This window comes from Zonotrichia albicollis, chromosome 6, assembly GCF_047830755.1.
Source record: "Zonotrichia albicollis isolate bZonAlb1 chromosome 6, bZonAlb1.hap1, whole genome shotgun sequence".
Classification (NCBI taxonomy): Eukaryota; Metazoa; Chordata; class Aves; order Passeriformes; family Passerellidae; genus Zonotrichia; species Zonotrichia albicollis.
The window spans coordinates 37783523-37809396 of NC_133824.1; the positions used below are offsets into that span (position 1 = coordinate 37783523).

The window sequence follows — 25874 nt, forward strand, 5'->3', positions numbered from 1 at the left end:
GCTCCCTCACAACCCAGCAATCCCCAGGCTTTAACAATGATCACCGCAACAACGGCAACTTTTATTACAAAAGGCTGCAAGTCTCTCGTATACAGAAAAAGACCGTCAAGGGTGAACAGTCAAAGGAAGAAAAAAAAAAATCAGGGAAGCGCAGAGGTAGTTCAAGGCTTGAAGGGATTTATTGCTTTACTGCTCATTTATGACGAGGTGATATAAGATATGAGGCGACAATCCCAGCCGCTCCGCTGGAGGGGCGGGACAGCCGCGGTTCCTCCAGCGGGCGGTGACATCAGCGCTCCCACACTCGGGTGCCGCGGGGGAAGGCCCGTAAGGCAGGTGCTGGCGTTTCCCAAACAGGAAACCGTATTGTCAATGCCAAAACGATAAGAAACTCAGCTCGGAAACACTGCGTGTAGACATTATTCTTGCTCCCGTAGCTTTACCCTTCCGTTCAGGCTCGATCCTCTCCCGTGCCACGAGAGACCATTTACCATGAGGGCATGAGCCGGTCCTCACACAGTAACTAAGTAACTCGGTAACTTTCAGTAAGGAGCGGACTTTAAATAAGCGTATTGTTGGTTGCCGCGACCCACTTCGCACCGTGCGGAGATTTCCCACATATTTTGGTGTCACCTCACGGAGTGAATAACACCGGCGCGTTGCGCAGCCCTAAGTAAGGCCAGCCCTGCCTGAGGGGATGCCGGCTCCATCCAGCACCGCATCACCGCGGGCCCAGTGGCGGCAGCTCCACGGCACAGAGCACAGTGAGGTGTCCCCTCTCTCCCTCTCTCCTTTTTATCGTTCCTTGCCTTTCTCCCTCCCTCCTTTTTATCGTTCCTTCCCTCTCTCTCTCACCTTCCCTCAGCGCTCCCCTCAGGCTCAGCCCCCGCCCGGCGGGGGAGCGCCTCGTGCTCCCCTCGCGTGCGCGCACCAATCACAGGCGCCCGGAGGGGCCGCGAGCCGGGTGCGCGCGCGCGCCCGCCCTCTCCCTTTCCTACCCACCCCCTCTCCAAGGGCGGAACCGAGAGCCCTCTCCAGCCAATCACAGGCAAACGGTCGTGAAGCGTGAGGCGCGAGCGGGCCCGCGTGCCGAGACGCCGTATAAAAGGGGGCCGGGCACGAGCGCGGGGCTCACTCGCCGTCGGCGCTGACGGCGGAGGGACGCACGCGAGCTGCCGCCCCCGCCCGCCGCCCTAACGGCCGCCGCGCCCCCCCCACGCCGCGCCATGAAAACCAAGTTCTGTAACGGCGACGCCGACCCGTCCCCGCTCGGGCTCCTCCTTGGCCGAGGGTCCGCTGCGACCGGGCAGCCGCCCTCGCCGCTGGCTCACCCCGACCCCGAGGGGAAGGACCCCACTGTGGCGAGCAGAGGCGTTGGTGTCGCGACCCCGCCCCCAGTGCTGCCTCCGCCGCTCGAGGAGGAGTCGCCGCCGCTCGACCCCCGGACGCGGCGCCGGGCGTATCTGTGGTGCAAGGAGTTCCTGCCGGGGGCCTGGCGGGGGCTGCGGGAGGAGCAGCTGCTCATCAGCCCCATCAGGTCAGCGCGGAGGGGGAGGTGGCCCACCCAGGGGGCGGGGACGGGGGCGCGCCGCGGGTCCGAGCCCACACCGGCGGGGGAGGCGAGGGGGGGCTCCGTCTTTAATTTCATTTCATTCTTTTAAATCTTTCCCGGATTGGGTTTAGTGGGCGGCGGGAGCGGGCCGGTGGGTGCGGGGGCGGTGCGGGGGTCCCGGGGGCGGCGCGGGCTGCGCTGCCGCGCCCCCGGCCCGGAGCGGGCGGCGGTGCGGGGAGGCGGCGGCTGCTGCTGCTGCTGCATCGCCACGGCCCCGTCTCGGCCCCGCGCCGGGGGAGGGGCCCCGCGCCCGGCCGGGAGAGGGATGGAGCCGGCAGGGACCGCTGCACCGAGCTCCCTGCCGGGGAAAAGGGCCTGATGGGCTGGCCCTGGCTGCTCCGCACTGAGAAGTCATCAGGTAAACGCGGTGTACCGGCGATGTGAGTCATCTTCTACAGCACACAGTAACGAGTGCTTGTGACTCAGCACGTTGGCAGCAGAAATATGTAAATTGGGGACGTTCTGGAAGCCATATGATGTAATGTGTTGGAGATCTGTGCCTTCTTTGCAGAATTAAATAGCATCTTTATTTTGCTCCAACTAAACCAATGTTACTTTAGAGTTTCCCCTTTATGCACTGCTTGTCTCACATCTTCCAGACTGATTGTTCTACCTGATCCAACATAGAGTCGAGCACAATTTCAAAGGATACTGTTATCAGTTTGCTTTCCCTATCTTTCTACTTTTGTCCTACACAAATCATGCACACCTGTACCCTAGGTACCTAAGGGAGCATACACAGTTGACAAAGCTCTGATGTGTAAAAGTGTGGTTAGAACACATCCTGCTCATTTCTAAATTTACTTTAAAAGCCTTCTTGAAAAAAATTAGACACTCACTGAGACCCAGTGCAGGTAGTATGGTTTTTCTAGGGTGTTTGTCCTCACTTGACATGATCATAAGGAGTTAATGAAGGGAGAGAACGTTTTACAAAACCAATACAATTGCTAAACAATAGACTAGTCTGATACGTCTAGTTTGAGTTGCTTAATTAAATTTTCATCTGTATTCATGTGTGTTGCTGACTTTGGTTCTTACTTTCTAAAGCCTTACATTTTAGCAGTTATCTTTGTATTTCTTGGAAGCCGTTCATGTGAGACAACACTTCAGAATGGCTTGGGGGTTTCCACATTTGGCAGAAGAGCAGATGAGCTGAAACTTAAGAACATATAAAGCCATGCTAATTGGTAGTTGGGATTTTTTGGCAAAAGTCTTCTCACCACTTTCATTTCTGAAAGATGCATCATATTGGTTTGCTGATTGTGGTTTCACTCAGTGTGCATTCTCCAGTGTGTCCATTAATATTGCAAAATGGTGCTCTTGTACAGCTGTCAGTTAAGTAGCTGGATCTGTATGAGTGAGATGTGCCCTTCTGACCTTTAAACAAGCTGTTGAGTCAACTGACCTTCCAGAAGAACAGTGCTTTTATTATGCTCCTGTATGGATTTCCTTGATAACTTTTCCAGGTAACCTTTGAAGTCTTAAACGCTATAGTGAACTTAATCTACAGTGAAACTTCTGTTAAATGGAGTTGAGCATCACTAAGGCACTCCACTTAGCTTGTCTGGGCTTTGACATGCTGTGCAAGCTGAGCATTTAGGTCATGTAACTATGCAGATTCTTGAGCTTTAGTCCAGTATTTCTTGTAAAGTATTGTTCAGTGTGCTTAGTTCTTCTATTTAATTATTTATATTTTCACCAAAGTTTCTGTCAGAGGCTTAGAAAAGGCAGCAAATGTTTTTTGGTTTTTTTTTTTTCCCACAAAAACCTGTCTAGCAGAGTTCAGATAAAGCCAGAAGTGTAGTTAGTATAACTAACCAATTTTTGGATTGTCTTTGAGTAGCTGACTCTGCTCTTTCTTTGATATCCTTTCCATCTGTCTCTTGGGGTTTTTTCCAACCTGTTCACCTTCATGGTTCAAAGTTACTTCATATCTTGTCTCTAAACATCCTTTTTTGGGTGCCTGCCAAGCCACCTGGTTCTTTTGTCTCCTTTCTTAAGCATATTGTGCAGCTGCTGTTTTACCCTGTTTTCTTGAGATTTCTTTTTTCTTCTCCATTGTTGACTTTGGATATGTAGGCCAGCCCCTGTCTCCTTCTTGGAGCCTTTTCTTCCAGAAAGTTTTTTCTGCTTCCCCACTGTGTTGAAAGAGAGCCCAGAAGAATATTTGAAAAAGCATTGAAAGGAATGTCAGGTTAGGACTGAGAACTGCATTTTAGCCACATTTTGGATCTGCTGTGGATTCTTGTAATCCAAGGTCACTGCAAGGTATTCTATCTTATAGGCAAAATCACTTGCAGAAGGAAAATTTGAAAATTTCATTCATTAACATAATGATAATTAAAAGATTGCAGAAAGGCAAAGCAGTAAAGAAAATGTGGTTTGAGTGGATGGGTATTCTTAAGAGCCACAAGAACCTCAAGAAACTTAGCATCCCATCAAGATAAACACAAATTAGGGAAATCTGTGCTTCAGTCATTCAAATGAGACACAGGCATGCTGGGTTTTTTACATAATTACTGTTTAACAACAGCATTTTTACAGGAAGAAGTCACAGCATTTATTTTGTTGTCCACAGCTTTATAGATCTAGATAGATACTAGATCAGAGAAGCTGAGTGTGATTTTAGATTTGGCAAATTCATGAGCAGCTTATTTCAAATAACTGCTTTAACTGTAAAATTCAAAATTGAAAATGCATCCCTAAGAAAGACAGCAGAAGTGAGACTTCCATCAGCAATGCTGTAGCACAGGTATTCAGGTTAAAACTTTATAGCTGATTTTGTAGCTGCCAATCCCAGTGATAGCAGCTCTTAATTCAAGTTTGGAGTTTTATAGTCACTGCATGATTTTAAACTTTTTCTGCCATTGCTTTGCTTGTGCAGCCAAGTCTATCTGACAAGACTCCAGCCAGCATCACTGAGAATAATTTACTTAGCTCTGCATAGTTGTTTGTTCCATTTTACATCCATTTGTTAATAGCTTGAGCTGTAATTTGGATCCATAGCTCTGGATGGTGATCTGTACACCAAAAAGCACAAAGCTGCCATTTCTTTATCGAAGCCTCATATGAGTTATTGGTACTGTTGGAAAACTCTCTTGTTAGAGTAGACCAATGAATCACACCAGAAGGATGTTTACTGCACCTGTAATCTGTTGAAAACAAAAGGTGTGCTTTTCCAAGTTAGCTAATCAATGTATTTGTGTGTCTGCAGAGGGGGCCTCAGCAACATGCTGTTTCAGTGCTCGCTACCCGACACCATTGAGGCAGTTGCAGATGAGCCACGGACGGTTCTCCTGCGTTTGTACGGTGCAATCCTGCAGATGGTGAGTACATACAGGGCTTTGGGAGGGGGAGGGCTTCTGTAGCTTCACTCTTTATGTTTGGAGTTCTTCATTTGTGACACTATGCAGCTTTCTCCTTTAGGGAGTGTTTCTGTGGTGGGGGGTAGATGCAAGTTGAAAGCAGTTTTCTTTATGGTTTGTTATTGTCTAGAACTTACACTCCTTTCTACACAGATCCCGACTGGCGTGAATTAGCTGAAGGCTCATTTGCTGTTTGTTTGGGCACTAATGTTTTGTTTATGGTCTTAAGTTTGGACTGTGGTGTTTCAGAAAAAATATACTTCTGTACAGAATATAGGACTTTGACATAACTAGCTAGATTGCAAGAGACTAAACTGCTTAATTTTAATCTTGATAGCACTTACGAATCTTGGAGATTAGTTGAAGGTTTTGTCAAGCTTATACACTGCTTAAGCATTTTATTAGATATTATATGGGTACTTGTGCTGCTAGAAAATTTGATCTGTAGTTTTAGACTAAGAATGAAGTGTGAACATCAATACTGTACAGTCATCTCATTCCAAAACATGCTTTCCTGAATGTGTGAAATGCCTTATAGCTGGCACAGAAACTTAACTAGATGTTTTGTTGAACTCTCTTAATGTTACTTTTATTTGGTTAGTTAAATGTAAATAGTATTGAAATTTGTCACACCTTAAGTGAAGTGGTTGGCAAATCTGTTTCAAATAGTAACATTTAAAAGCAAGACTATTTTGTAGTCTTGTAAAGGTCTCTTCTAAAGCTGACAGCCTGTTACTCTAGCACTGTACAGCAGATCTTCTCTTATCCATCTCTGCTACGTACTTGATTATATTGTAAATAAGTGATCATAACGTAAGTGTTTAACCTTATGAAAAATTGCAGCTTCATAACATTACATCTGTATGTTGGCATTTGTTTCTGTTTGACTTAGAGGGTCTGGTTTTATTATCAATTAATTTTATATTTTCCAGTACTCAGTCACTTGCTTTGAACAACTGATCCAATATCTGCAGAAGATTTTCTGTTCCTGAGATTTCAGCCCATTCTTCCTGCTTCTGCTGTCTTGACCAAACTTACTGTTAGAAGTCTCATTAGATACTGTTGCTTTACTGACTTTGAAGTGCTCCTTTATTATGTTATGTGAGTTGTTAACTTTCCTGTGGTAACAAACTTTACCAGAAATATGTAAGATATCCCAGTGGTTTGGAATAGCATGAATTGCTTGGCTACAGCACCATATGTGTGTTGGGAAAGTTAAACAAGAAAAGTGTGTAGAAGTTCAGTAATTTAAGCTTAAGTAGTTTTTAGTTTCACTCTCAGTAAAAGCAGAGTGAAAAAAAGGGGAGTGTGAAACTTTGTTTCCAAAATGACTCCTAGGATTGATGCTAAGTTGGGGTTATTTTTAAGAATTATTACTGGTTTCAATACTGAGTTAATATGTAGAAAGCTTGAGTAGGAACATGGGCTGTAAAACTATTGTAGTGGTAGAGCTTCTGTTTCCCAAGAGCTGTAAAGAAATATGGCCTTTCCCTTATTTTTCAAAGTAAAAATAAAATGGATTCTAGAATTTGGCTGCCCTCTTCTTCCCTCAGGGTATTTTTTAACTTGCCTCTTCTCTGCCCCTATCCACTGAAGAAATCAAAATAAATTTTTGGGCTCTAAAATCAGAACTAATTTGGTTTGAAAATTGAAAGTGTGTTCATAACTTTCTAACCTTTCTGCTCTTGGTATTGAAGGATCTTTTGAGATGTCTAACTTCCTTTATTTCCATAGTGGCAGTGAAATGACTGCTCTTGTTGGTGCAGTTCACTAATGGTTAAGTAAGCAGAGAAAGTCCCAAGGTAAAACTTTGATTGCATTGAGGTTCACAATTTTTGTCAACAAACATTTGTCTCTTCCAGCCCCTATACCTTAAATGCAAGTTAAAATATAAGCAAACTGTTTTATTGGGTATTTTGAAAACCTCACATAGGATTTCTGAGTTTCTGGGTGGCATCAGCAGAATGTTATTATAAGCCTGTTAAGTGGGAGTAATTTGATATTTTTAGTAAAGTTGCTTAAGTTAAAAACCCTGTAGGAATTAAGGAACACTGCTTAAGTAAGTTGAGTTTTGAGACCTTATGCTAAAATCACAACTTAATTCTCAATGACTTTATTGTAACTGCCACTGGGTATTAGTAGTTACCACTTGTTTGTTTGAGCCTTTGTAGCATGTTTTAACTCTTGTCCATTTTACTTTCTGTTGAAATTGGAGCACAAACCAGTGATATCAGTTCTTTAGCCCGGTACTGTAAATACTGTGTATCTATAGCAACCTGCACCAAATTATTGGATGTACAGAAGACAAGTTTAAGTTAAAATTTTGAATACAAGTGAAAAATGGATCTCTCATTACTAACTTAAGAAGGAATGATACTGGCACCATAATTCTTTGAGCCACCTTTTAAAGGAACCTTTTTTGCAGTTTGAAAATAGCTCCAGTTTGCTTATTATGACTCTTGGAAGACACAAATGTCAGTACATGAAACTCATCCAATATAAACCATGCCAGCTGGCTAAAGCTGCCACACAGGGAAGGCTTTGTGCCTTCCTCTGTCATAGCTGATATGTTTAAGCCAATTTTTTGTGTGCATGACTGTTTTGGGGGGAGCTGGGTGGAGATGAACTGTGCTGGCTCGGCCATTATTATGAATGGTCGCACTGGCATGGATGTTTATAAATCAAGGACTTCTCTTGAGCATATCCTTGAGCAGAACTTTTTTTTTAAGACAAGTATTGTACTTGTGACAGGTTAAAGTACTAACCACATTAAAACTCCAATGTTTGAGGCACAATGCAGATATGTCCTACACTGAAAAAAGGGAAATGTCTTACTCTGCTTCACTTACTCTTGCTCCAGCTTAGTTGCTAAATTTAAAGGGAGCATTGAAAGTAAAACTTGTGGCAAAATATCTTTAACTGTTGGTTGTATTAGTGTAAACAACTGAAACTAAAGTTTATCTAACAATATGCCATTTAATGTCCAGATTTTAAAATTGGATTTCATATTTATAGCACTATAGTGTTTCTACTTAAATGCAAAATAGCATCTTGAGAATTCTAATAGGATTTCAACTTAAGGTGGCATCAACACAAAATAAGCTCAAATCAAGGTGAAATTTAAGTTCACCTATCAAAAGGTAACTTGGATGGATTCCCGTTCTTTTACACATGTTAAAAGAACATTGAACTCTGACTCACTGGGACTCTGTTACCTTTACAACAGCCAAAACCAAAATCTTGTATACAAATGAGGAAAAACAAACCAGGATACCTAATGTTCCTTTCTGGTCTCTCAATTTCTATGTGAACAGATGCCAAATGATTATAAATGGTTGCCACGGTTCTGTGGTAAATCTTTTTCCATACCTGCCTTGCTGCCTTTTATTTTGTCTAACTAAATAAAATGCAGACTGCTGTGTAACTGTAATGATCAACGTCTTCTGTGGTTGTTGGTGTCCATGTCTGTTTGTAGCATGGAGTAACTACAAATCCCTGGCACTGGCAGACGGCTTGAAAGAAAGCAAGCACCTCTTACGGGGATATATTTGTGTTGGGTGGCATTAAGGGTGTTCTGGGGTAATGTACCACTTTAGTTGTATATGCATGTGTTCTCTGCTGCAGGCTTGCCCATGCGATCGTGCCTAGAGCACTCTGGTTTCCAGGTGACAGACACGATTCACGGTATAGTATGAGATCTCTGAAGTGGAGCATTCTCTACAGCTTTCATTTTCTTTAGTCCTGGATTTCATTGTTTAAAAGTAAGCCTTAAGTAGCACCAGCTACTGTCTGTGCATCTGAATGTTTACAGCAATAACAGACTATCAAAAACTTGTCCCTTCCTTTTCTCTGCTCCCTCATAACAGAATGGTAACTTGAAATGTAGAGGATTGGAGTTGTGGCTTTTGTGGAGCCTGAATTGGGAATTCTTCACATGCTAGATTTTTAGGACTTCAGCAAATTCGTATTGGTTCCTTCAGGTCTGACCAGAGATAAGTGATTAATGGCAGATCCTTAGAAGCAGAAATAGTTATTGCTAAACCATATTGCTGGTTTTGTTCCATACGCTGAAGTTCAAATTGACATCTTCTAGAAAAGTTTCCCCTGCTCAGGTCACCTCTAACCTCTGAGGAAATTCATTGTGATGTTGTGATTTAAAATTTGAATTCCTAGGGATTTATCTGATTCCAAGTATTGCAGAATTTTGAAGTGTTGAAAACTAAAGCTGAGTAAGCTCAGGAAAATTGAGTTATATTTTATTCAAATTTGTGAACAGAACTCAAAGTTATGTATGAAAAAAAAGATGAAAGTTTGTTCTCTGTACAGAATTCTCTGGTCAAGCATCATTTGAGTTTTTTGGTAAGACACTTGATCTTTCAGCTACAGAAGAAATTGGGGGTATTAGGAAGCAAATGATGAACTCAATTTTCTGTATCAAATTGCCAGATGTATAAACACTGTCTGGTCATCTGAGCAAAGATCAATGTGTACTGTTTCCCATTCAATGTACATGATCTCAAATTAGACTCTAAACTTCTATTGAATATAGTTGTCCTCCCTTACTAAAACTGTAGTGAACTTTCTCAGGGCTTTGAGAATAAGTCTTCCCACAATAAAAGCTCTGAACAAATATTTGAAAAAATCTTGAAGCTGTAGAAGACGTGTCCTTTTTTAGTTAGTTTCCATGTAGAGAGAACAAATTAAAAAGCTCTAGCAGCTACTCAGCGATTCTCTTTTTGAGGTAATTAAAATCACCTCATTTTTGTCGATGTAAATAGCTCCCAGAATTGGACATTAGTTGGAGTGGGATGTTAAGAGTTATGGAAAACGTGAACTTGTTTGATTTCACCAAGAACAAGTGAGTTAAATAGATTAATCAAATTATGAGATGCCTTATTTTGAACCACTGTTCTCAGAGGTGAGTGTGGAATCAGGAAATAATCAAATTCTACTACTTTAATCTGTTAAACTCTTAAAGTTCTGGTACATAATATTGCATCCTGCAAACTTTGTTCTCCTTGCCCATGTATAGTGAAGAATTTCCTAATCCTAGGCTGCGTACAGGGCCGCTTGTGAAGTCTGATCCTCTCCAAGCTCCCATTCATATTTGCAAGTTATTTACATATTAGTATTCATTTTCTTCTGGAAACTAATGCTCCATGCTGAGGGAACAGAAAAGAGAGAAGGGATGTTGCAGAAGTCTCCTCCTTGGATGACTGCAGTAAAGCCCTAACTGTCTCTTTCTAATGGCAGAATGCCAGATGCCATTAGGCTGTCTCCAACACCGATTTGAGATGGACTTTTGGAACTGGCTAGCTCTTTATATACAGTATGACCTCTGGAAAGCAGATGCCAGTTCAGGTTTTAGGGAAAAGTCTAATGTGCTTACCTTCTGATTGAACTGAACCATTCTGAGAGCACCATTTATCAGGAAAGACTCCTGAATGGTGAGTAACTTTCTGACTGTTTCAGAAAAATCTGAGTGGTATTGATGTAGACCATGCTTGTTCAGAGAAGCCCTTTCTAAATTATTTTAATGCTATTGAGTAGTTACACATTTAGCTGTAGTGAATATGTTTGGACTTCATTAATTTCCTTGAAAGCAATATAAAGTAATAGTAGTTTCCATATTGTCTTGTTTTAAACGTACATAGTAGTGTTATGGGAAGTACTTGCTGAAAGACCATGGATTGTTGTTAACTACCCTTCTTCTATAGCTTCTGAAATACTGTAACTGCAGAGCTTGTTGTACTGTACTTAAGGCAGCTGGTGTTGCTTAACTGTATTCCATTAAGTTCATATTTCCACCCTTGTTTTGGACATGTTAGAACTTTGGAACAGGAAGGTGTGCACATGGTTCTGTGAATGCAATGTTTGTGTTCAGAAGGTGGAGATGCAGGCTGCCTTTATGGGCCTCTAAAGCTAGTCTGGTTTAAACAGTCTATGGTGGAATTGCAACATAAATAGCAGCCACAAACTGTCACTAATTCTAAGCAGATATTTGCTTTCTCTTCTCCTTACCTTCAAGCCCTTTAAAGGACAAGGTTTTTAATACATCTTGTATTTTTAAATGTGCAGCTCTATTAAAAGCATGTGCCATTGAGGGTTCAGTTGCTGAGGGTATGGTTTGATGTTCTGAAACTGCTTTATAATGACTCTTAACAACCCTAGCACAATGTTATGCATGGAACTTCTTAAAGTTTTGCTGCTATACTGTGGTCCCTACTGAGAGACCTTTAGCTTACATGGGCAATTCATTCCAAGAACAGTCTTGGATTTGCACAGCCAGTGGTACACTGGACGTACAGCCAAGACAGCACGCTCTAAATAAGAAAATTCTAGCCACAAGACATTTGGAAAATAAGGTAATAAGCAAACAAAAGTGCTTTGCAACCTTCATAACATGACTCTTCCAATAGTCCTTGTAAGGCTTTTATGTAATCTGTAATGCATCTCAAGTGCTTTGGCTGGAAGAATCTCATCCCAGATGTCATGCAGAGGGACTTAATTTTCTCTTAATTAAAAACATTCCTCTGAGCTTATGGTGCATTGAAATCTTGTTTTGAAAGACTGGGGAACAATAAAAATAAGTGAAAATCAGGTATTTACACCAGTGGCTTGGTCTCAGTGGCACATCCTTTTGAAAGATTTTGGAATTGTTGAAAGTGTGGTGGTCAGAGGTCAGATGGATACTAGTGCTGTAGCTGTCACAGGTCTGAGACAGTGTTGAGACTTTTAGTTAACTGTAGCTCGTACTTCTACTCCCTTTGTTCTGGTGGCTGCAGGTTAATAACTTCAAATTTCATCTTCTCATTGTGTTTGCTTTTTCTCATTCATAGAGGTCCTGTAATAAGGGGGAGTCTGTACAGTCTCAGAAGGAAAATGACTTGCAAGTGAGTAAATAAATTTGCTTATTTTACAGAATTTTGTAGATTATAGGGAAATTTGGTGATCCTGCTTGCTTTAAACCAGTAGTTATTCCACCTGGACTGTGTCTAGAAAATGTAAAAACTAATGAAGGAAAGAAATTTATTTGCTCACAGAAGCAACATTATGTGAGTATCTGGACAGAGTTTGGAAAGGTTCAAGCATTCCACATTTTGAAGCATCCCCCAATTCTACCCTAAACCTAAATGGTTTCTTATTTTGAATATTGGTATCAGTACTGCTATTTCTAGTTTTAGACTCTTCTTAAGTAGATGAACATCAGTTCTCTGCTTTACCTAATCCCTAATTTTTTAATACACTGATGAACTTCTCTGAGGAAAGTACATGGAGCTGGAGAGAACTTGCTCTTGGACATGAAGTGTTCCTGATTAGCACTGTGCTTGGATCATCTCTGCTCTGCAAACTTTCAAGTTCTTGCATTTGGAATAATTTCTTCTCCTGCAGCATAATGTTTAGCTGAGTGTATCTTTTCCTAAAGTCATCTGAACAGGATTTGGTGATTTAGATTTCCATCCTGGCAGTGTATTTTCAGAAAGGTTTAACATTGCAGCATGCTAGCCAAATGCCTTGGTTGTTATGTATTGTTTTCAGCTCATAATGATTTTGGCAGTGACTAGGGAAAAGTACATTTTACTCAATTGATAAGTGCTGCTTTTCTCCCCTTGTATTTTTTGCCTTCTGGGAATGCCATCTGAAATGTTTTCAAGCATTTGTTTGGTTTTGTTTTATTTCCTAGTGAGTTGAAACTGGTTTTAAATTTTTTGTTGTTGAATGACTGCTTTTGAAGTTTTGCTGAACTTTGTTTGGCTCACTGGAAACAGCTTCAATCAGTTGAACCAAGATTGAACTGAAAAATGCACTGGTTTGATGCCTCAATTTTTTTTCAAAGATGAAAAATGGAGATGGCTTGATTTCTCCTCTACCACAATCATGTAGAAAAAGAGTTAAAGTTCTAAAAAACCATAAAAGTCCAAATGAACCCCACCCTGGTGACAGAAGCTCATAGAAGTTTTGCAGTACAGGAAACAAGGTTTTGAACTTCAGAACTTCATTTTGTGGTATTTGTTGCTTGAAAATACTGATTCTCTGCTGATAGGTTTTCTGCTATTAATCTCATAGTGCTGAAATTTCACTGTTGAATCAGTGTTCTCAAGAATTACTGTCAGGATGGATTTGTTAATTCTCATGTGTCTAGGTTATGGGAGGAGATTATATTCTTGAGAGACAATAAAATTCTCTGGGTTCACTGACAAAGTCATTGTAGCTTCTGAGCTGCCTGGTGTGTGACAACTGTGTCCAGACATTGGATAGTTTTCTGTCAGCTCATAAGGCCTCTTGAGAGGAATTTATTTGTGTTACTTTGGTTTTGCTATAATTGGCAGTAATTTTCCTTAGAATATGACTACTTTATGTATTTTACAGTTAAATTTTTAAGGCAGAAAAAAAAGCAGAAGCTTCAGTTCCAACTGAAGTGTATAAAGGCTCTCTGTATGGGAGTTGCATGCTGGGAAAGTCTTGTAAAAAATGTCTATAATTGCTAGGTTTGAAATAAAACATTATCTCAAGTATTCATTTAAAAACATGTGTGGTCCAATCTTCTTTAGAAAGCTAAATGCAAGTGCTTATGGATCAATCTCTGAAACTGGTCAAAACTGAGAGGTTTAGATTTTAAAATATTGTCTTGGCACCATAAGAGTATTGCAAAGAGTTTGAAAGCATTGAGGTACATAATGTCCTTGGCTACAATGCTTGATCCTTTGAAGTCATCAGGTGAGCATTCATCTGAAGAGTCAGATACCCAGATTTGTTCAGTGTCCATATGAGTATGCTATAGAATTTCTGTCATGTCCTTTAGTGGCTTATTTCCACACCTGCCCTGTGTTTGACAGCAGTGTATGGAGTGGAGACTTGGTAAAAGGTCCCTTGGGTATTATGAAGGAGAGGCCTTTGTGCCTGAGATTACATGGATGGGATTGTTCCAAAACTTATTGGTCTTGTGTTCAAATAACCATTTGGTTTTAGTAGAGGAAAGTTCTTCTAGTGCTTGTCACTTCTGATGCATGAAGAGATGTCTTAATGAATACTTTCTGTTATCCAAGTATAGTGAGTTGCTTTTCAGTAAGATATGGAAATAAGGAACTGATACCTTAATGGGAACAGACTTAAAAACTCCTGGTGTTGTACCAGGTGCAGTCCAAGTCAGTGTGGGTTAATAATAGAGTGGACATTCAGTAGCTTGTAACTAATTTCCTTCTTGGTGCTTGGCATTAGATTTCAGAACTGAATGGTAAGAGTTCAGACCTGTGATGGTGAGGGCATGTGAAATGATTAAAAACATTTTTTTGGTGTGTTAGTGGATAAAGCATTTGATGCTTTGAGGAACTGGGATGAAAAAATGGTGGAGAACATAGATGCAATACATTAATATGTAAATTGTCTTAAAGTCTCAGTGCTGCAGAACACAGTTACATGAGTCTTTACTACACTTCAATATGAAACATTAGAATTTATTGAAGATCTCAGAATAATGTGTGGGACAATAATAAATATAATTTATCAGTGGTGCTGCCTGGACTGTACTCAAGAGTGGAACTTTAGTATAGAGTTATATACTGTCTGATATTGTGTTGACTGCAATAATGCAAAAGGATCTGTGGTCAGAAATACCTGAGAGGTTTCTTAATGTTGTGGTCTTCATACTTACACTTTTACGTGTTAAAGGTCTGACTCTGAGATGAACTGCTCAAAAGTAAGCAGATGCTTGGCAGATCTTTAGGATTTGAGTAGAGCTGGATTCTGATGAACATAATGGCTAGAAGTAGATATTTATGTGACCTCTGTGCTTACTTACAGGTAATCTTACCCATCCAGAAAGCTACACTTCAGTGGTTTTTAACTGTGTTTTTAAGACCAAATATTTCATATTTCTATTAACTTTTATATTCATATTAAAAAGTTGTCTGCTTGTCGTTGCTATGAACCAAGCCTATTGATGTATGAAAACCGTAGAGAAAAGTTACTGAAACTTGAGGTATGCTTGGTGGTAGAAAGGGAAGAACATTTATTCACACACATATTCCTTAGCAGGAGCTTAAATTACTTCCTCACTTCAAAAAAATAAAACAAACAACTTAGGATTTCCTTCCATTAAGCACATTCTAAGTCGATCTTCTAAATGAAAAGTGTTGTTCAGTTCATTCACTTGTGTAGCTAAAATGCTCTTTTGAGAGGTAGTGTTCTGAAGAGTATTAAAATAGTTGATATAGGATAATATTTGTAGTTCCTGTGTTGTGTTTCAGTGGCATGAGCTCCTGCAGGAAATGAATTTGCAGAGTTCTCACAGGGTTAGAGAGGAGTGTTTTGGTTTTTGCAGTTTTCCTTTGACATGGCCCACCAAAATGAAGTAATACAGGTTTTCTTCCCCAGCTTTAAACTTGAAAGCAAAATATTTGTATTGCTCCCATGCTGACTAAAAGTTATTAGTCAAGAAACTTTGATTAATAGAATGTTGAGTCTTTTCAAAGCTAGCCCTAAAATTTCTCACTTGGTAACAGTTTAGCTCTTGCACACACCCACGTTATTTGCTGTGCCAGCACCAACTAATGCTTTGATTTCTTTGGTAGGGAGCAGAAGCCATGGTTCTGGAAAGTGTTATGTTTGCCATTCTTGCAGAGAGAGCACTCGGCCCAAAGCTCTATGGAATCTTCCCACAAGGGCGACTGGAGGAATTCATTCCCGTAAGTCCTGCTCACAATTAGTTAGTGGGCTGCTGGAAGCTCTTGCAATTGTTCATGACAAGAAGGTCTCTGGACTGCCCAGAAAAACAGGGATGTGGGAATGGAATACTTGGCTGCCTGTAGTAATTGCTGTCTGTAATTTGATACAGTTAGAGTGGGTGTTGGAGAGCCCCATTGTAGCTCTTGCCAGGGGGAGATATCTAAAAACTCTTCAACTCCAGCAGAGGAGAATAAATGAAGATAAAAAGCCTATTAGATACCAAACATAGCATGGGGAAGCTGTGGAGTAACACTTCCCTTTAACAGCAACAAGAGCAGACGCTTTTGGTTCTTAAATATTTATACTTGATCTGCTTTGAAGATATTCTTAGTGTGAGATGTGATACTCCCCAGGTCTTGAATCTAGAAGTGAATTGATTAAGTTGTTAGTAGGGCTGGCTAACAACTTTGCAAAGGCAGCAACTTTGTAAGTTCATCTGTGAGCAAAAAAGAGTATTGCTTGAGTACTACACTAGTATGTCACAGTAACCTAACAGGAACCTAATGCTAGTGTTTATAACTAGTCACAGTTCTGTAACTCATCAATTAACTGTATTGTAAGACTACTGTATTTTATTACAGAGCAGGAAACTGAGCACTGAGGAACTAAGCATACCTGACATATCTGCTGAAATAGCTGAGAAGATGGCCAGATTTCATGGCATGAAAATGCCATTTAATAAGGAACCTAAGTGGCTTTTTGGAACAATGGAAAAGTAAGTTATGCAATACTTTATGGGGGAAAAAAGGTGACCCACTGTAATTTTGATAAGCAGATCATTCTTCCTGAATGCCTGAGAACACAAGCTTTCACTGTACCCAGAAACTATCACATGAAGGACTTCAGTTACCTTGAAGAACAGTAATGTTTTCTTCAGTAACTCTTTCAAACTTCCTTGATCATAGTATGGGAAGAATAATATACTCGTTGTTACAAATCCTTTATTATTGTCTTCTCTTACCAGGTATCTAAATCAAGTGATGAGAATTAAATTCACCAGAGAATCCCAAACCAGAAAACTGAACAAACTTCTCAGTTACAATCTCCCCCAGGAAATGCAAAATCTAAGGTAGGCTTACTTTGTCTATTACTATCTTCTAATCTCCACAGTTTCTGGATCGATTTTTGTGTTATACAGTGTAACACTTGATATTCATCTTACTTTGCAAGCTGGGGGTTCTTTTTGGTTCTGTGACCAACCTGAGTCTCATACAAATACAAAATTCTATGATGAAACTGCTGATCTGACATACTGATCATGAAGTCAAACTTTATTGTGCTGATGCTTTGTTCCTAATTAAGAAAATAGGCTGTTGCTGGGAGGGCATAGTGTGTCAAATTCTTATAACAAAATTACCTGGAAGTGGAACTGAACTTAGTGACTTGTTACTTAAAAGATGCTCTGTTGCTTTTTTTCTAGAGCTATGCTTGAAGCTACTTCTTCACCAGTTGTATTTTGCCACAATGATTGTCAGGAAGGTAAGCTGCTAATATTTCAATATTGCTCAGTCATTTACTGTTGAGCCTTTTCTGGTGACTTGTTGGCTTCTCTGAGATGTAGCCACGTTGTGGAGGTACTGCCCTGACTGGTGTGCTCCAGTACCAAAGCAAAGTATGGGTTCTGCAGCCCTTCAGGCTTTTTCAGAGACCTCTGCTGTGACTGGGTTAAGCCAAGAATGTACTCATGCTCTGGTAGCACAGGTTAGTTGATGATGGGAGCCTTGTGTTTTGTGTTTAGACCATCCCTTGCTTTGCTGCAATACACATGATTAGAGTAGGGTGTACTGGAGTCATTCTAAAAGAAAGATGCCTAAGAAGTGCAGTGAGTGGTGAAATGGAGAGTAGGGCAGTTTGACATGGCAGTTTTTAATAAGAAACGTTAGGAAAAAACCTTATCCACCTTTTTTTAGTGTTGTCTGGGAGTCATGAAAGGAATAACAATTTTCCTGAAAAAGATGAGGAGGAAGCAAGGCTGAAGGTGTGTTGGGTATGCTGTGTCACCTGAACAGTGGGCAAGCTGGGCTGAGCTGGAAGGATGCTCTAGTGGGACTGTGTGCAGGGCTGTTGTTGTCACTGGTCCCAGCTTTGGCTGAGGAACTGCCCTGCAGGGTGGACACAAGGACAGGCAGCAGAAGCAGAAAAGGCCACTATAACCTGAGATGTCAGTGGAGGTCTCCTTGCTGATGTGGCAGGGTGCACTGCTGGAGGAGTCAGAGCATAATAGGGCTGAGGCAAGATGAGGAGCCTAAAGCTCCAAGGGATGTGGGGGATGTGTGTGAAATACTGTGCTGCTGTTTCTGTTGGTGCAAGAGTGTGGCATGGAGAACAGATGGACCTGCAGAGTTCACACACCTGCAGAATTTGACATTGCTCTACATTTGTTTACTACCTGCTACTTGACAGAGGCAGACTTGATGTCTTTTAGATGAATTATAGTGACTGTGTGACTTGAAAGACACATAAGCAATTGCCTAAACTTTCTGTATAGGTACTGGTTGTGCCACGTATTAGAACAGCGGAGTGATCAAACTGCTGAAAAGCAATTTCTGTCCCAAATGTTGCATGATCAGTGATAGTCCTATGCTGATTGGAGAGATGCTGTGAAATTCATAGATCTCAAGCTGTGCAAAGAAACAATGCAGGAAGGACTGGTAAGGCTGACAGGACCACCTGAGCCAGCTGCAAGCCGAACTGGGGAAAGAGGATCCTTGGGAGAACAAATCTGCCTCTCCCTGTACAGAAAAAAACTTTCTTGCTTTCAGCTTTACAAGGTAAAGCTATATATCTCAACTTCCAGAGAGCTGGTGAACAGCCAGTGCAACTTGGCTTTAACTAAACCCAGCTGGCAACTCAGCCTCACAGAGCCACTCAGTCTTCCCAGTGAGATTGGGAAGAGAATTGGATGGGTAAAGTGAGAGCTCACAGGCTGAGATCAAGGCAGTTAATTAGGGAAAGCAAAAGCTGCTCACACAAGCAAAGTAAACAAAGAAATTAATTCACTGCTACCCACAGGCAGGCAGGTGTTCAGCCGTCCCCAGGAGAGCAGGGCCCCATCACACACAGCAGTGACTTGGGAAGACAAACACCATCACTCCAAACATCCCCTCTTCCTCCTTCTTCCCACTCTACATAGTGAGCAGATAGTATGGAATATTCCTTTGGTCAGCTGTTCAGCTGTATCTCCTCACAACTCTGCCTGCACCCTGGTCCCTTTTTGGGCTGGGCTGTGAAGCACAAAAGACCTTGACTCTACAGAAGCACTTGCTCTGCAGTAACAAAAACATCCCTGTGTTATCAACACCACAAATCCAAACACAGCCCTGTGCCAGCTACTGTGAAGAAAGTGAACTACCCCTGCCAAAACCAGCACACCTATAACTTTTCAGTGCAGATATAAGGGATAACTAGGATTAGCTGAACAATGTTCCTTGAGATACACAGTATTGCTTTTTTCTGATTTTCCTGCATTATTAAATATGCAGTATTATCTTAATTTTCAGGTAATATCTTACTTCTGGAAGGCAGAGAGAGTTCAGAAAACCAAAAGCTGATGCTCATTGACTTTGAATACAGCAGCTATAATTACCGGTAAACACTTTCTTTTCTCTTCAGCATGGGAGTGTTCTTTTCTGCATGCTGCAGGGAGGCCAAGTGCTGCATTACTGATTGTTTGTCTATTTTAGTGAATTGTGTTCTGCTTTGATAGTGGTGGTTAGCAAATATAACTAATCAAAACAGTTCTGTTCTGATGCTGTTGAGTTTAGGCACACAGCAGAGGCAAAGTTGTTGTGGCTTCTTGATTGTTCAGATTAGAGGGTTTGTTATGCACAAATGGCTTCTTGCTTGCATGTCAAAATTTCTTTCTAGTGGGAAGCTGAAGAAAAGGGTAGATTTTGTGTGCATATGTATGTAGGGCAGCTTTGCTTCATGTTTATTTCTGTCCTTTCTAATGGCTTTTTCATCTATGCAGATAAGAATACAAGTTTTTCGCTACATGGTTATGCAACATGCTTGTTTTTCTTCCCTCAGACATGTAGTTAAGTGTTTTTAAGGATGATCTAAGTGTATATAGTCACTGGGATTAAACACCACCATAGCAAGAACATAATAAAAGAGTGAATTCCAATAATGTAAAAGTGGAATATGTTGAAAACTTTGAATATGATCTCTTTGCCTGCAAGAATGCCAATGTTAGAGATGTCTGACTTCATACTGACATGTACTACATACTCAAGTATTTTTACTGTGTCTATTGGTATAAAGTTTGGTAGCAAAGTCTAATATTTTCATGTAGATGATAGCTTTCATTCTTAACTGCCCCTCTTTACTGTTTTATAATGACTTGCAAAAAGTTGTTTGCTGGTTATCAATTCCCTACCTTCAGGAAAACTGCAGTAAATTCTGAGTAGCCCAGTGCTTTTCAACTTGATTTTGGGTTTGCTTAAAAAATACCCAGATTGCTAGTTTGCAAATACTGAGGTACTTTGTTTCTTTTTCAGAGGATTTGACATTGGAAATCACTTCTGTGAATGGATGTATGATTATTCATATGAGAAGTACCCATTCTTCAAAGCCAGTGTTCTTAAATATCCTTCGAAGAAACAGCAGGTAGACACAGAAGTCATAGTTAAATGCCAGTCTTCATATCGTGACTTTTTCAGTTCCCTTTTGGGCTTGTTGTGTCCCAAGATATTTCCTCCATGACTTCAAGTGTAATAATTTGTCTAATCGTGACTAGCTTTGCTTTAAAAATCATAGTAACTTAATAGCTATTCAGGACAGAATATTTACTATGTGTGGTATACCCATCTACCACAAAATGTCCAGTAGTTGTAGACTGCAACTGTGAAATTAATTGGCAGTAGCAATATACTGCCTGTCCTAACATGATGATAACTTTTCTTAAACCAGACTTTCAAGCAATTGTTAGGAGCCCTGTTAATCTTAAAGGTAACTCCAACACTGGATGGTTGGAAAAAAACAAAGGCCTGCCTAGGCCTGAAAGAAACCAATATATCTTGAGATGAAAAGTTGTAACTCAGTTGTTTACTTGCCTTCCAGCTTCATTTCCTCTCCAGTTACCTGTCTGCATTCCATGATGGCTTTGAAAATCTGAGCAATGAAGAGAAATCTGAACTAGAAGAAGTAGTGTTGGTAGAAGTTAACAGGTAACTTGCCTTGCACAACTGTATCTGCAGACTTCCACTGTGGTACCTATCCTTGTACATACCTCACTGGTGAGGAATTTGATCCAAGAGAGATTGAAAGCTGTTTATATGTGCTAAAGAATGATCTGTCCACTGTACATTAGATATGTGATATACACTAATAGTGAAGTAAACAGAACACTACTCAATGGGGCATTATTTTTGTGGAATCATAGTTGAAGAAAAGGCGTGGATATCCCCAAACTAGGGAATAATGTTGTAAGAGGATATGGAAATAAGGTGGTGTGACTTAACTAGGCATTTATTTCAATAACATAGCCTTGTAATTTCAGGTTTGCCCTTGCATCACACTTCTTCTGGGGTCTGTGGTCTATTATACAAGCAAAGATCTCATCCATTGAGTTTGGGTACCTGGTAAGTTTTATAATTGTAGTTTTACACTACTGAAAACAAATACTCTAAATAACCTGCAGTACATTATTGAAAATGCAATGGAATGGCCTCTCACAGCAACTCTCACAGTATCTTCTAAGAGGTGTGAAACTTTTAAAAATCCTTTTGTTACTAGTTTGTGCTCTTTCCTTAAGAATGTACACAACATCTAAGATCATAAAAACTTCAGAAATTGTTCCCATGGTTATGTAGGAAGTGTATAGCCTTGTGTCCAACAGCATTATTCTGCTATAAGACATCCCAGGCAAGAGAGAGGCCAACATGCAGTGAGAATTTCAAACTAAGTGCAAACTCAAAGTGCACATGCTGTCCCTTGGTGATGTTCAGTGTGCAGCAATATCTGTGCCAGGAAGCAGCTTGTACTTGAGCAAGGGATCAGCCCAGCTCTTGCTCTGTGCTCAGTGTACTGCAAAGTGATAGGACTGGCAGGTAGATGGACTATCTTACTCAAGTGTTGCAGGAGCCAGCCTTTTCAGTGAAGTCCTGGCCTTTTTAGTACCTGGGGGTTTTTTTTGACATTTTGGCAGCAGCTAATTGTGTTAGAGTTGAAACAAAACTGGAGGAAATTTTAAGAAGCCAGAACACCTCTGTAGAGATTATCCTTCTGAATAAAGCTAATTAGTGCATTGAGATGATGGATTAGGAAAGTAACACAGTTAATACCTCATTGTTTCCCCATCCCAAAAAAAAAACCAGCTGTTTACTGTATTGAATACTGAATGTCCCTTATTTCTCCAGGAATATGCGTTATCCAGATTTGATGCCTACTTTGATCAGAAGAGGAAGCTGAAGGTGTGAATATGGGAGGAGTGGACTGTTGGGTACTGTGTGAAGAGGGCAGCTGAACAGAACTTTCACTGTGCTTAGGCTACTGTATCTCTAATGAAGGTGTCACTGAATTCCAGTTCCTGGGAATGCAGGTGTACAGTACTGAGAACTATAAAAATTACTTGTTTACAGTTCCATAAATAGTTGGAAAGAGACTGGGAGGCAAAAGTAAAATACAACCATGCAATATCTTTAAATCTTTTCAATCTAGGAGCTATTTTGTATTATGGGAGAAGCTTAAAATTAGGTGTCAATACCACATGCATCAGAGCAAACTTGCTGTGGGTACATTTTGGGGGGATGTTGGCATTCTGGTTTGTGTTGGAAGCAGAACAGCTGTAAAAGCTGATTTGTTGTAGGCACTGCCTCAATGAAAAGGAAAAGTGAAGAAGACAGCTGCTAAACTGTGAAGTAGGCTTAAGAACTTACTGTGAGTTTAGGTTCACCATGCCCCAAGAACACTATCTTCAAAGCTGCTGATACCTTACACCACTTTAACCAGAAACAACTAAACACATTGGAGCAGTGTGCTTTACAGTGTGAATGACACACACATGAATGTTTCTCTAGGCTGGTGTGCCTGGGAAGTGAAGTATGAATGAGCTTTGAACTGGACATTCTGAAGGATTTTGTTTTGAACTGTTTGTTCCATGTCATTCAAGAACATGCCTGGTTCTCTTAAAATGCTGTGTCCTGCACAGGGAGTTCTGTGGGCTGGCAGCACTGGGAAGAGTGCCTTGAATTGCTCTAGCAGCTCCCCAGATAACTGGATTGGCATTGACAGTACTGCTAATTGAGGCCCATCTCTCTTCTCATGTTGCCACAGTATATGGCTGTAATAAATAGAGCCAAAGACTGTGGAGAGCACTTCAGGAAATTGCTGTTCTGCCCATCCAGTTCTTATGTGGCTTGAGAGGTGCTTTTCTTGCACCTTCAATTCTCATCATGTTCCAGGAATCCAGTAAAGTGGAGCATCTTGTGGGGAACAATAACATGTATATTGAAACTTGAGTATAATCTCTGTATATGCCATCTAAAGACTTCTTTTGATTTTTTGGGAGCTTGTTTATTTTGAATGTTATTTGTTTGTGCTTTCTAACACACTGTATTATAAATAAACTTCTAAGTTTACCCTTTTTGACATGTATAGCAAATACTGTTTGAAGCGGCTGAAAAAATGTGCAGCATTTCATGTACTGTATAGCAGAACTTGTAAAAGCTGTCATGTTACTCTCTTGTACAGAGAATCATTTTCCATACATTCAGTTATTAATACTTTATAATAAATATAAAGCACTTAAAAACACTGTTGATATTCTTGAGTCTCTGTTACAGCTGCAGGATAAAGTAGATGCCATTTCTGGCCTTAATCTCTGTTGAGTCCTTGCAAAGGCAGACTGAGATACAGGCTTAGTGCTCTGGGATATATCTTCTACTTACATGTGTCTTCAGCATGTATTGTATAATTGAATTCTAATAAGAAAGGTGTTTAAAGCAAGCAATGAAGGGCAGACTGGACATCAGTTTCTAAGTCTATAGCTTTAGAGGTGGGAAGAGTTTTGGTTTAAGCACTTCACTCTATCTGCCCTATTGACTACCCTCAAAGAAAAGCTAAAAGGTACCAGCACACATGGAATTTTACTACCAACACTTCATGCAAGTGTGAACAGTCAAGTCTTTTCTCTAGGCTGCTGAAGGCTTCATTTACAGTATTGCTGCACCCAGCAAACCCAGGGGAAATGGCAGTACAGGGAAAGGGGTGGGAACAAACAGTTCAGAATGAGGCTTTGCAGATACTTTAAAAGATTATTGATATGTAATAGGTGTCTGGAATCTTGGAAAGTAGTCCAAGGGTAAATTCAAGTTCTTGAGAAACCACCCATGGATACTGACTCATCACTTCACATTTCTCAGAACCAAATAGGGAAGGGGACTGTCACACTAGTGCTAACTGTAATAAAAGGTGTAATTGGAGGTCATCCCCCTTTTTCAGTCTTGCCTATTGATGGCAAGTTCCTTCTGTTTTCTTGGAGAACTTAGAGTAGACAAAGGACCTGGAGTAAAACCTTCTCTTACTCATAGTCGCTGAATGTTGAAGGTGATTTGCAGGCTGATAAAGCAGCTATTTAAATGTGCTGGCACTTCATGAGACTTAGTATAAAGGTAGTTAAGTATTAGTTTTTCTGATCTGCTTTTCAGAAAGGCAGTTTAAAAACTACTGATTGATCCTCCTTTCAGTTGATTTGTAAAAACAATTTGTGCTTGAGCTCTTCTTGCCTGAAACTGCTGGGTTTTATCTCCACTTTGTGAATTCTTGTCTCTGGACCTGCTATTAACTGGTGAAAATGTGACTTTTAGTATAAGAGTTAAAAAAGAACAATTGTTACTTTTAAAGGAATCTGTTGCTTGTCTAGCCAGACAGCTCATCTCAGCCACTACTTGGAGGTAATTCAGTGGGTAATTGGCCTGGTTTAGTGTGCACCCCCATCACTCCTACAACTACTTATATGCTCCAAGTGCCTCACTACACCTCTTTAAGGATTTTCCCTGAACAGTCCTAGGGGCTTCTCTTAACTGGAAAAGCAGGTATTTCTGGGCTGAATTGCATACAATCAATCAGTAAATTAAACATCTTTGAATGACAGTATTTTTGGAGTTGCTACTCTCCACAGAATTGATAAGGGAAAGAGTTTATTTCCAGCTCTTCCTCAGGGTACACACTCAGCAAGGAGAAACTGGCAAAAAGCAACAGCAGTTTTTGCTCTCTGTGACTCTGGGCCTTTTTACCAAATGCAAAGGTACTGGGCATAATGGGAAGAAGCTGAGATTTACCAGTATTTTGATCTCTTGCTGCCTGAGAACTGCTGTGTTTTCACTGCTAGGCTTTGTCACTTAAGGGTCAGAAGTTACTTTGGAAAACCCCTGTTCCCCAGCACTGAACATACTTCTGGGAAAATTTCACTGGTACTGTTTGGTGTTTTTCTTCACAGCAGCTTGGAGGAGTGATAGGTGTTCTGAAAAACATGGAAATGTGCAAATCAACTCTCTTTCACTGAAAATTTGCTACTATCAATAAGAATTTCTACTTTTTCCTGCATCTTGACTTGGCTGAGGTTGCACTGCAGCTTAAATGGAATCAGCTGGGTTTCACTCCTCCAGGTGGATGTAATTATTTTTCCTCAGTGATTATGGCTGTGGAAGCCCCTCAAAGGCACTGGGGCTTGCAGCCATGTTGTTCAGGAACCTAGTATGTCCTGCAATTTTATTAGACATTTTGATGGGAAGGCAGGAACCTGGCTTAATTCTGCAAGAGTCTCTAGCACTTGGAACTGAAGAATGAATCCTCTGATTTGCAATAGAAAAGGAGAAAGCAAATTCATTCCCAGAATAAAGAAAGATGATTGCCCTTGGCCCAAGTGCCAGCACCTCAGCTTTGTACATTCAGCTCTCCAGCTGCAGTGCTGTGAGTTCCTGAGGTTCAGCTGAACCTGATAAGTGAGGCTGTGTTAAGTCACACTGAATCTGCTGGTGTGTCAAGACACCAGCCTTGTCTTGTCTGCAGACTACATCAGCCAGTCATCACAGCTTTTCCAGGCTGGTAGAATCCCAAGTCCAGCAGTCTCTGCTGCTGTTTCTCTGCCCCAGTTCAGCTATCCCACTTGATACAGCCAGCAGCTGCTGGGCAGCACAGCCTTGCACTCTTTCAGTGCCTTCAGAAAAGCA

General features: G+C 40.8%; 1 protein-coding gene and 1 long non-coding RNA gene across 5 annotated transcripts in view; one reads left to right on the plus strand and one right to left on the minus strand.

Annotated features, from left to right (window-relative positions):
• Positions 1–1098, minus strand: part of LOC141729370 (uncharacterized) — a 34766-nt gene extending 33668 nt beyond the window's left edge. Inside the window, exon 1 of the long non-coding RNA XR_012580845.1 lies at positions 856–1098. This is a non-coding gene — a long non-coding RNA (uncharacterized LOC141729370). The remainder of the gene's footprint in view (positions 1–855) is intronic.
• Positions 1099–1107: 9 nt separating this feature from the next.
• Positions 1108–23455, plus strand: CHKA (choline kinase alpha). 4 transcript variants are annotated; one of them, XM_005491618.4, is made up of 12 exons: positions 1109–1537; positions 4827–4938; positions 11817–11870; positions 15549–15662; positions 16284–16417; positions 16667–16771; positions 17123–17181; positions 19203–19290; positions 20202–20310; positions 20764–20870; positions 21203–21284; positions 22062–23455. In XM_005491618.4, the coding sequence occupies exons 1-12, from the start codon at positions 1227–1229 to the stop codon at positions 22119–22121; spliced, it is 1335 nt and encodes a 444-aa protein (XP_005491675.1). In that variant the 5' UTR covers positions 1109–1226; the 3' UTR covers positions 22122–23455. The 4 variants fall into 4 exon arrangements, with proteins under 4 accessions (XP_005491676.1, XP_005491675.1, XP_074399350.1 ...); XM_074543248.1 differs by lacking the exon at positions 1109–1537 and adding an exon at positions 1779–1970; XM_005491619.4 differs by lacking the exon at positions 11817–11870 and having other exon boundaries at positions 1108–1537.
• Positions 23456–25874: the final 2419 nt, after the last annotated feature.

What these genes read in the sequence shown, in the direction of transcription:
- CHKA (XM_005491618.4), top strand. Translation starts at nt 1,227, where the DNA reads ATGAAAACCAAGTTCTGTAACGGCGACGCCGACCCGTCCCCGCTCGGG. An exon ending in AGAAGGAAAATGACTTGCAA is followed by an intron (nt 11,871 to 15,548) that starts GTGAGTAAATAA and finishes TTTCTTTGGTAG; the next exon opens with GGAGCAGAAGCCATGGTTCT. An exon ending in CCACAATGATTGTCAGGAAG is followed by an intron (nt 17,182 to 19,202) that starts GTAAGCTGCTAA and finishes CTTAATTTTCAG; the next exon opens with GTAATATCTTACTTCTGGAA.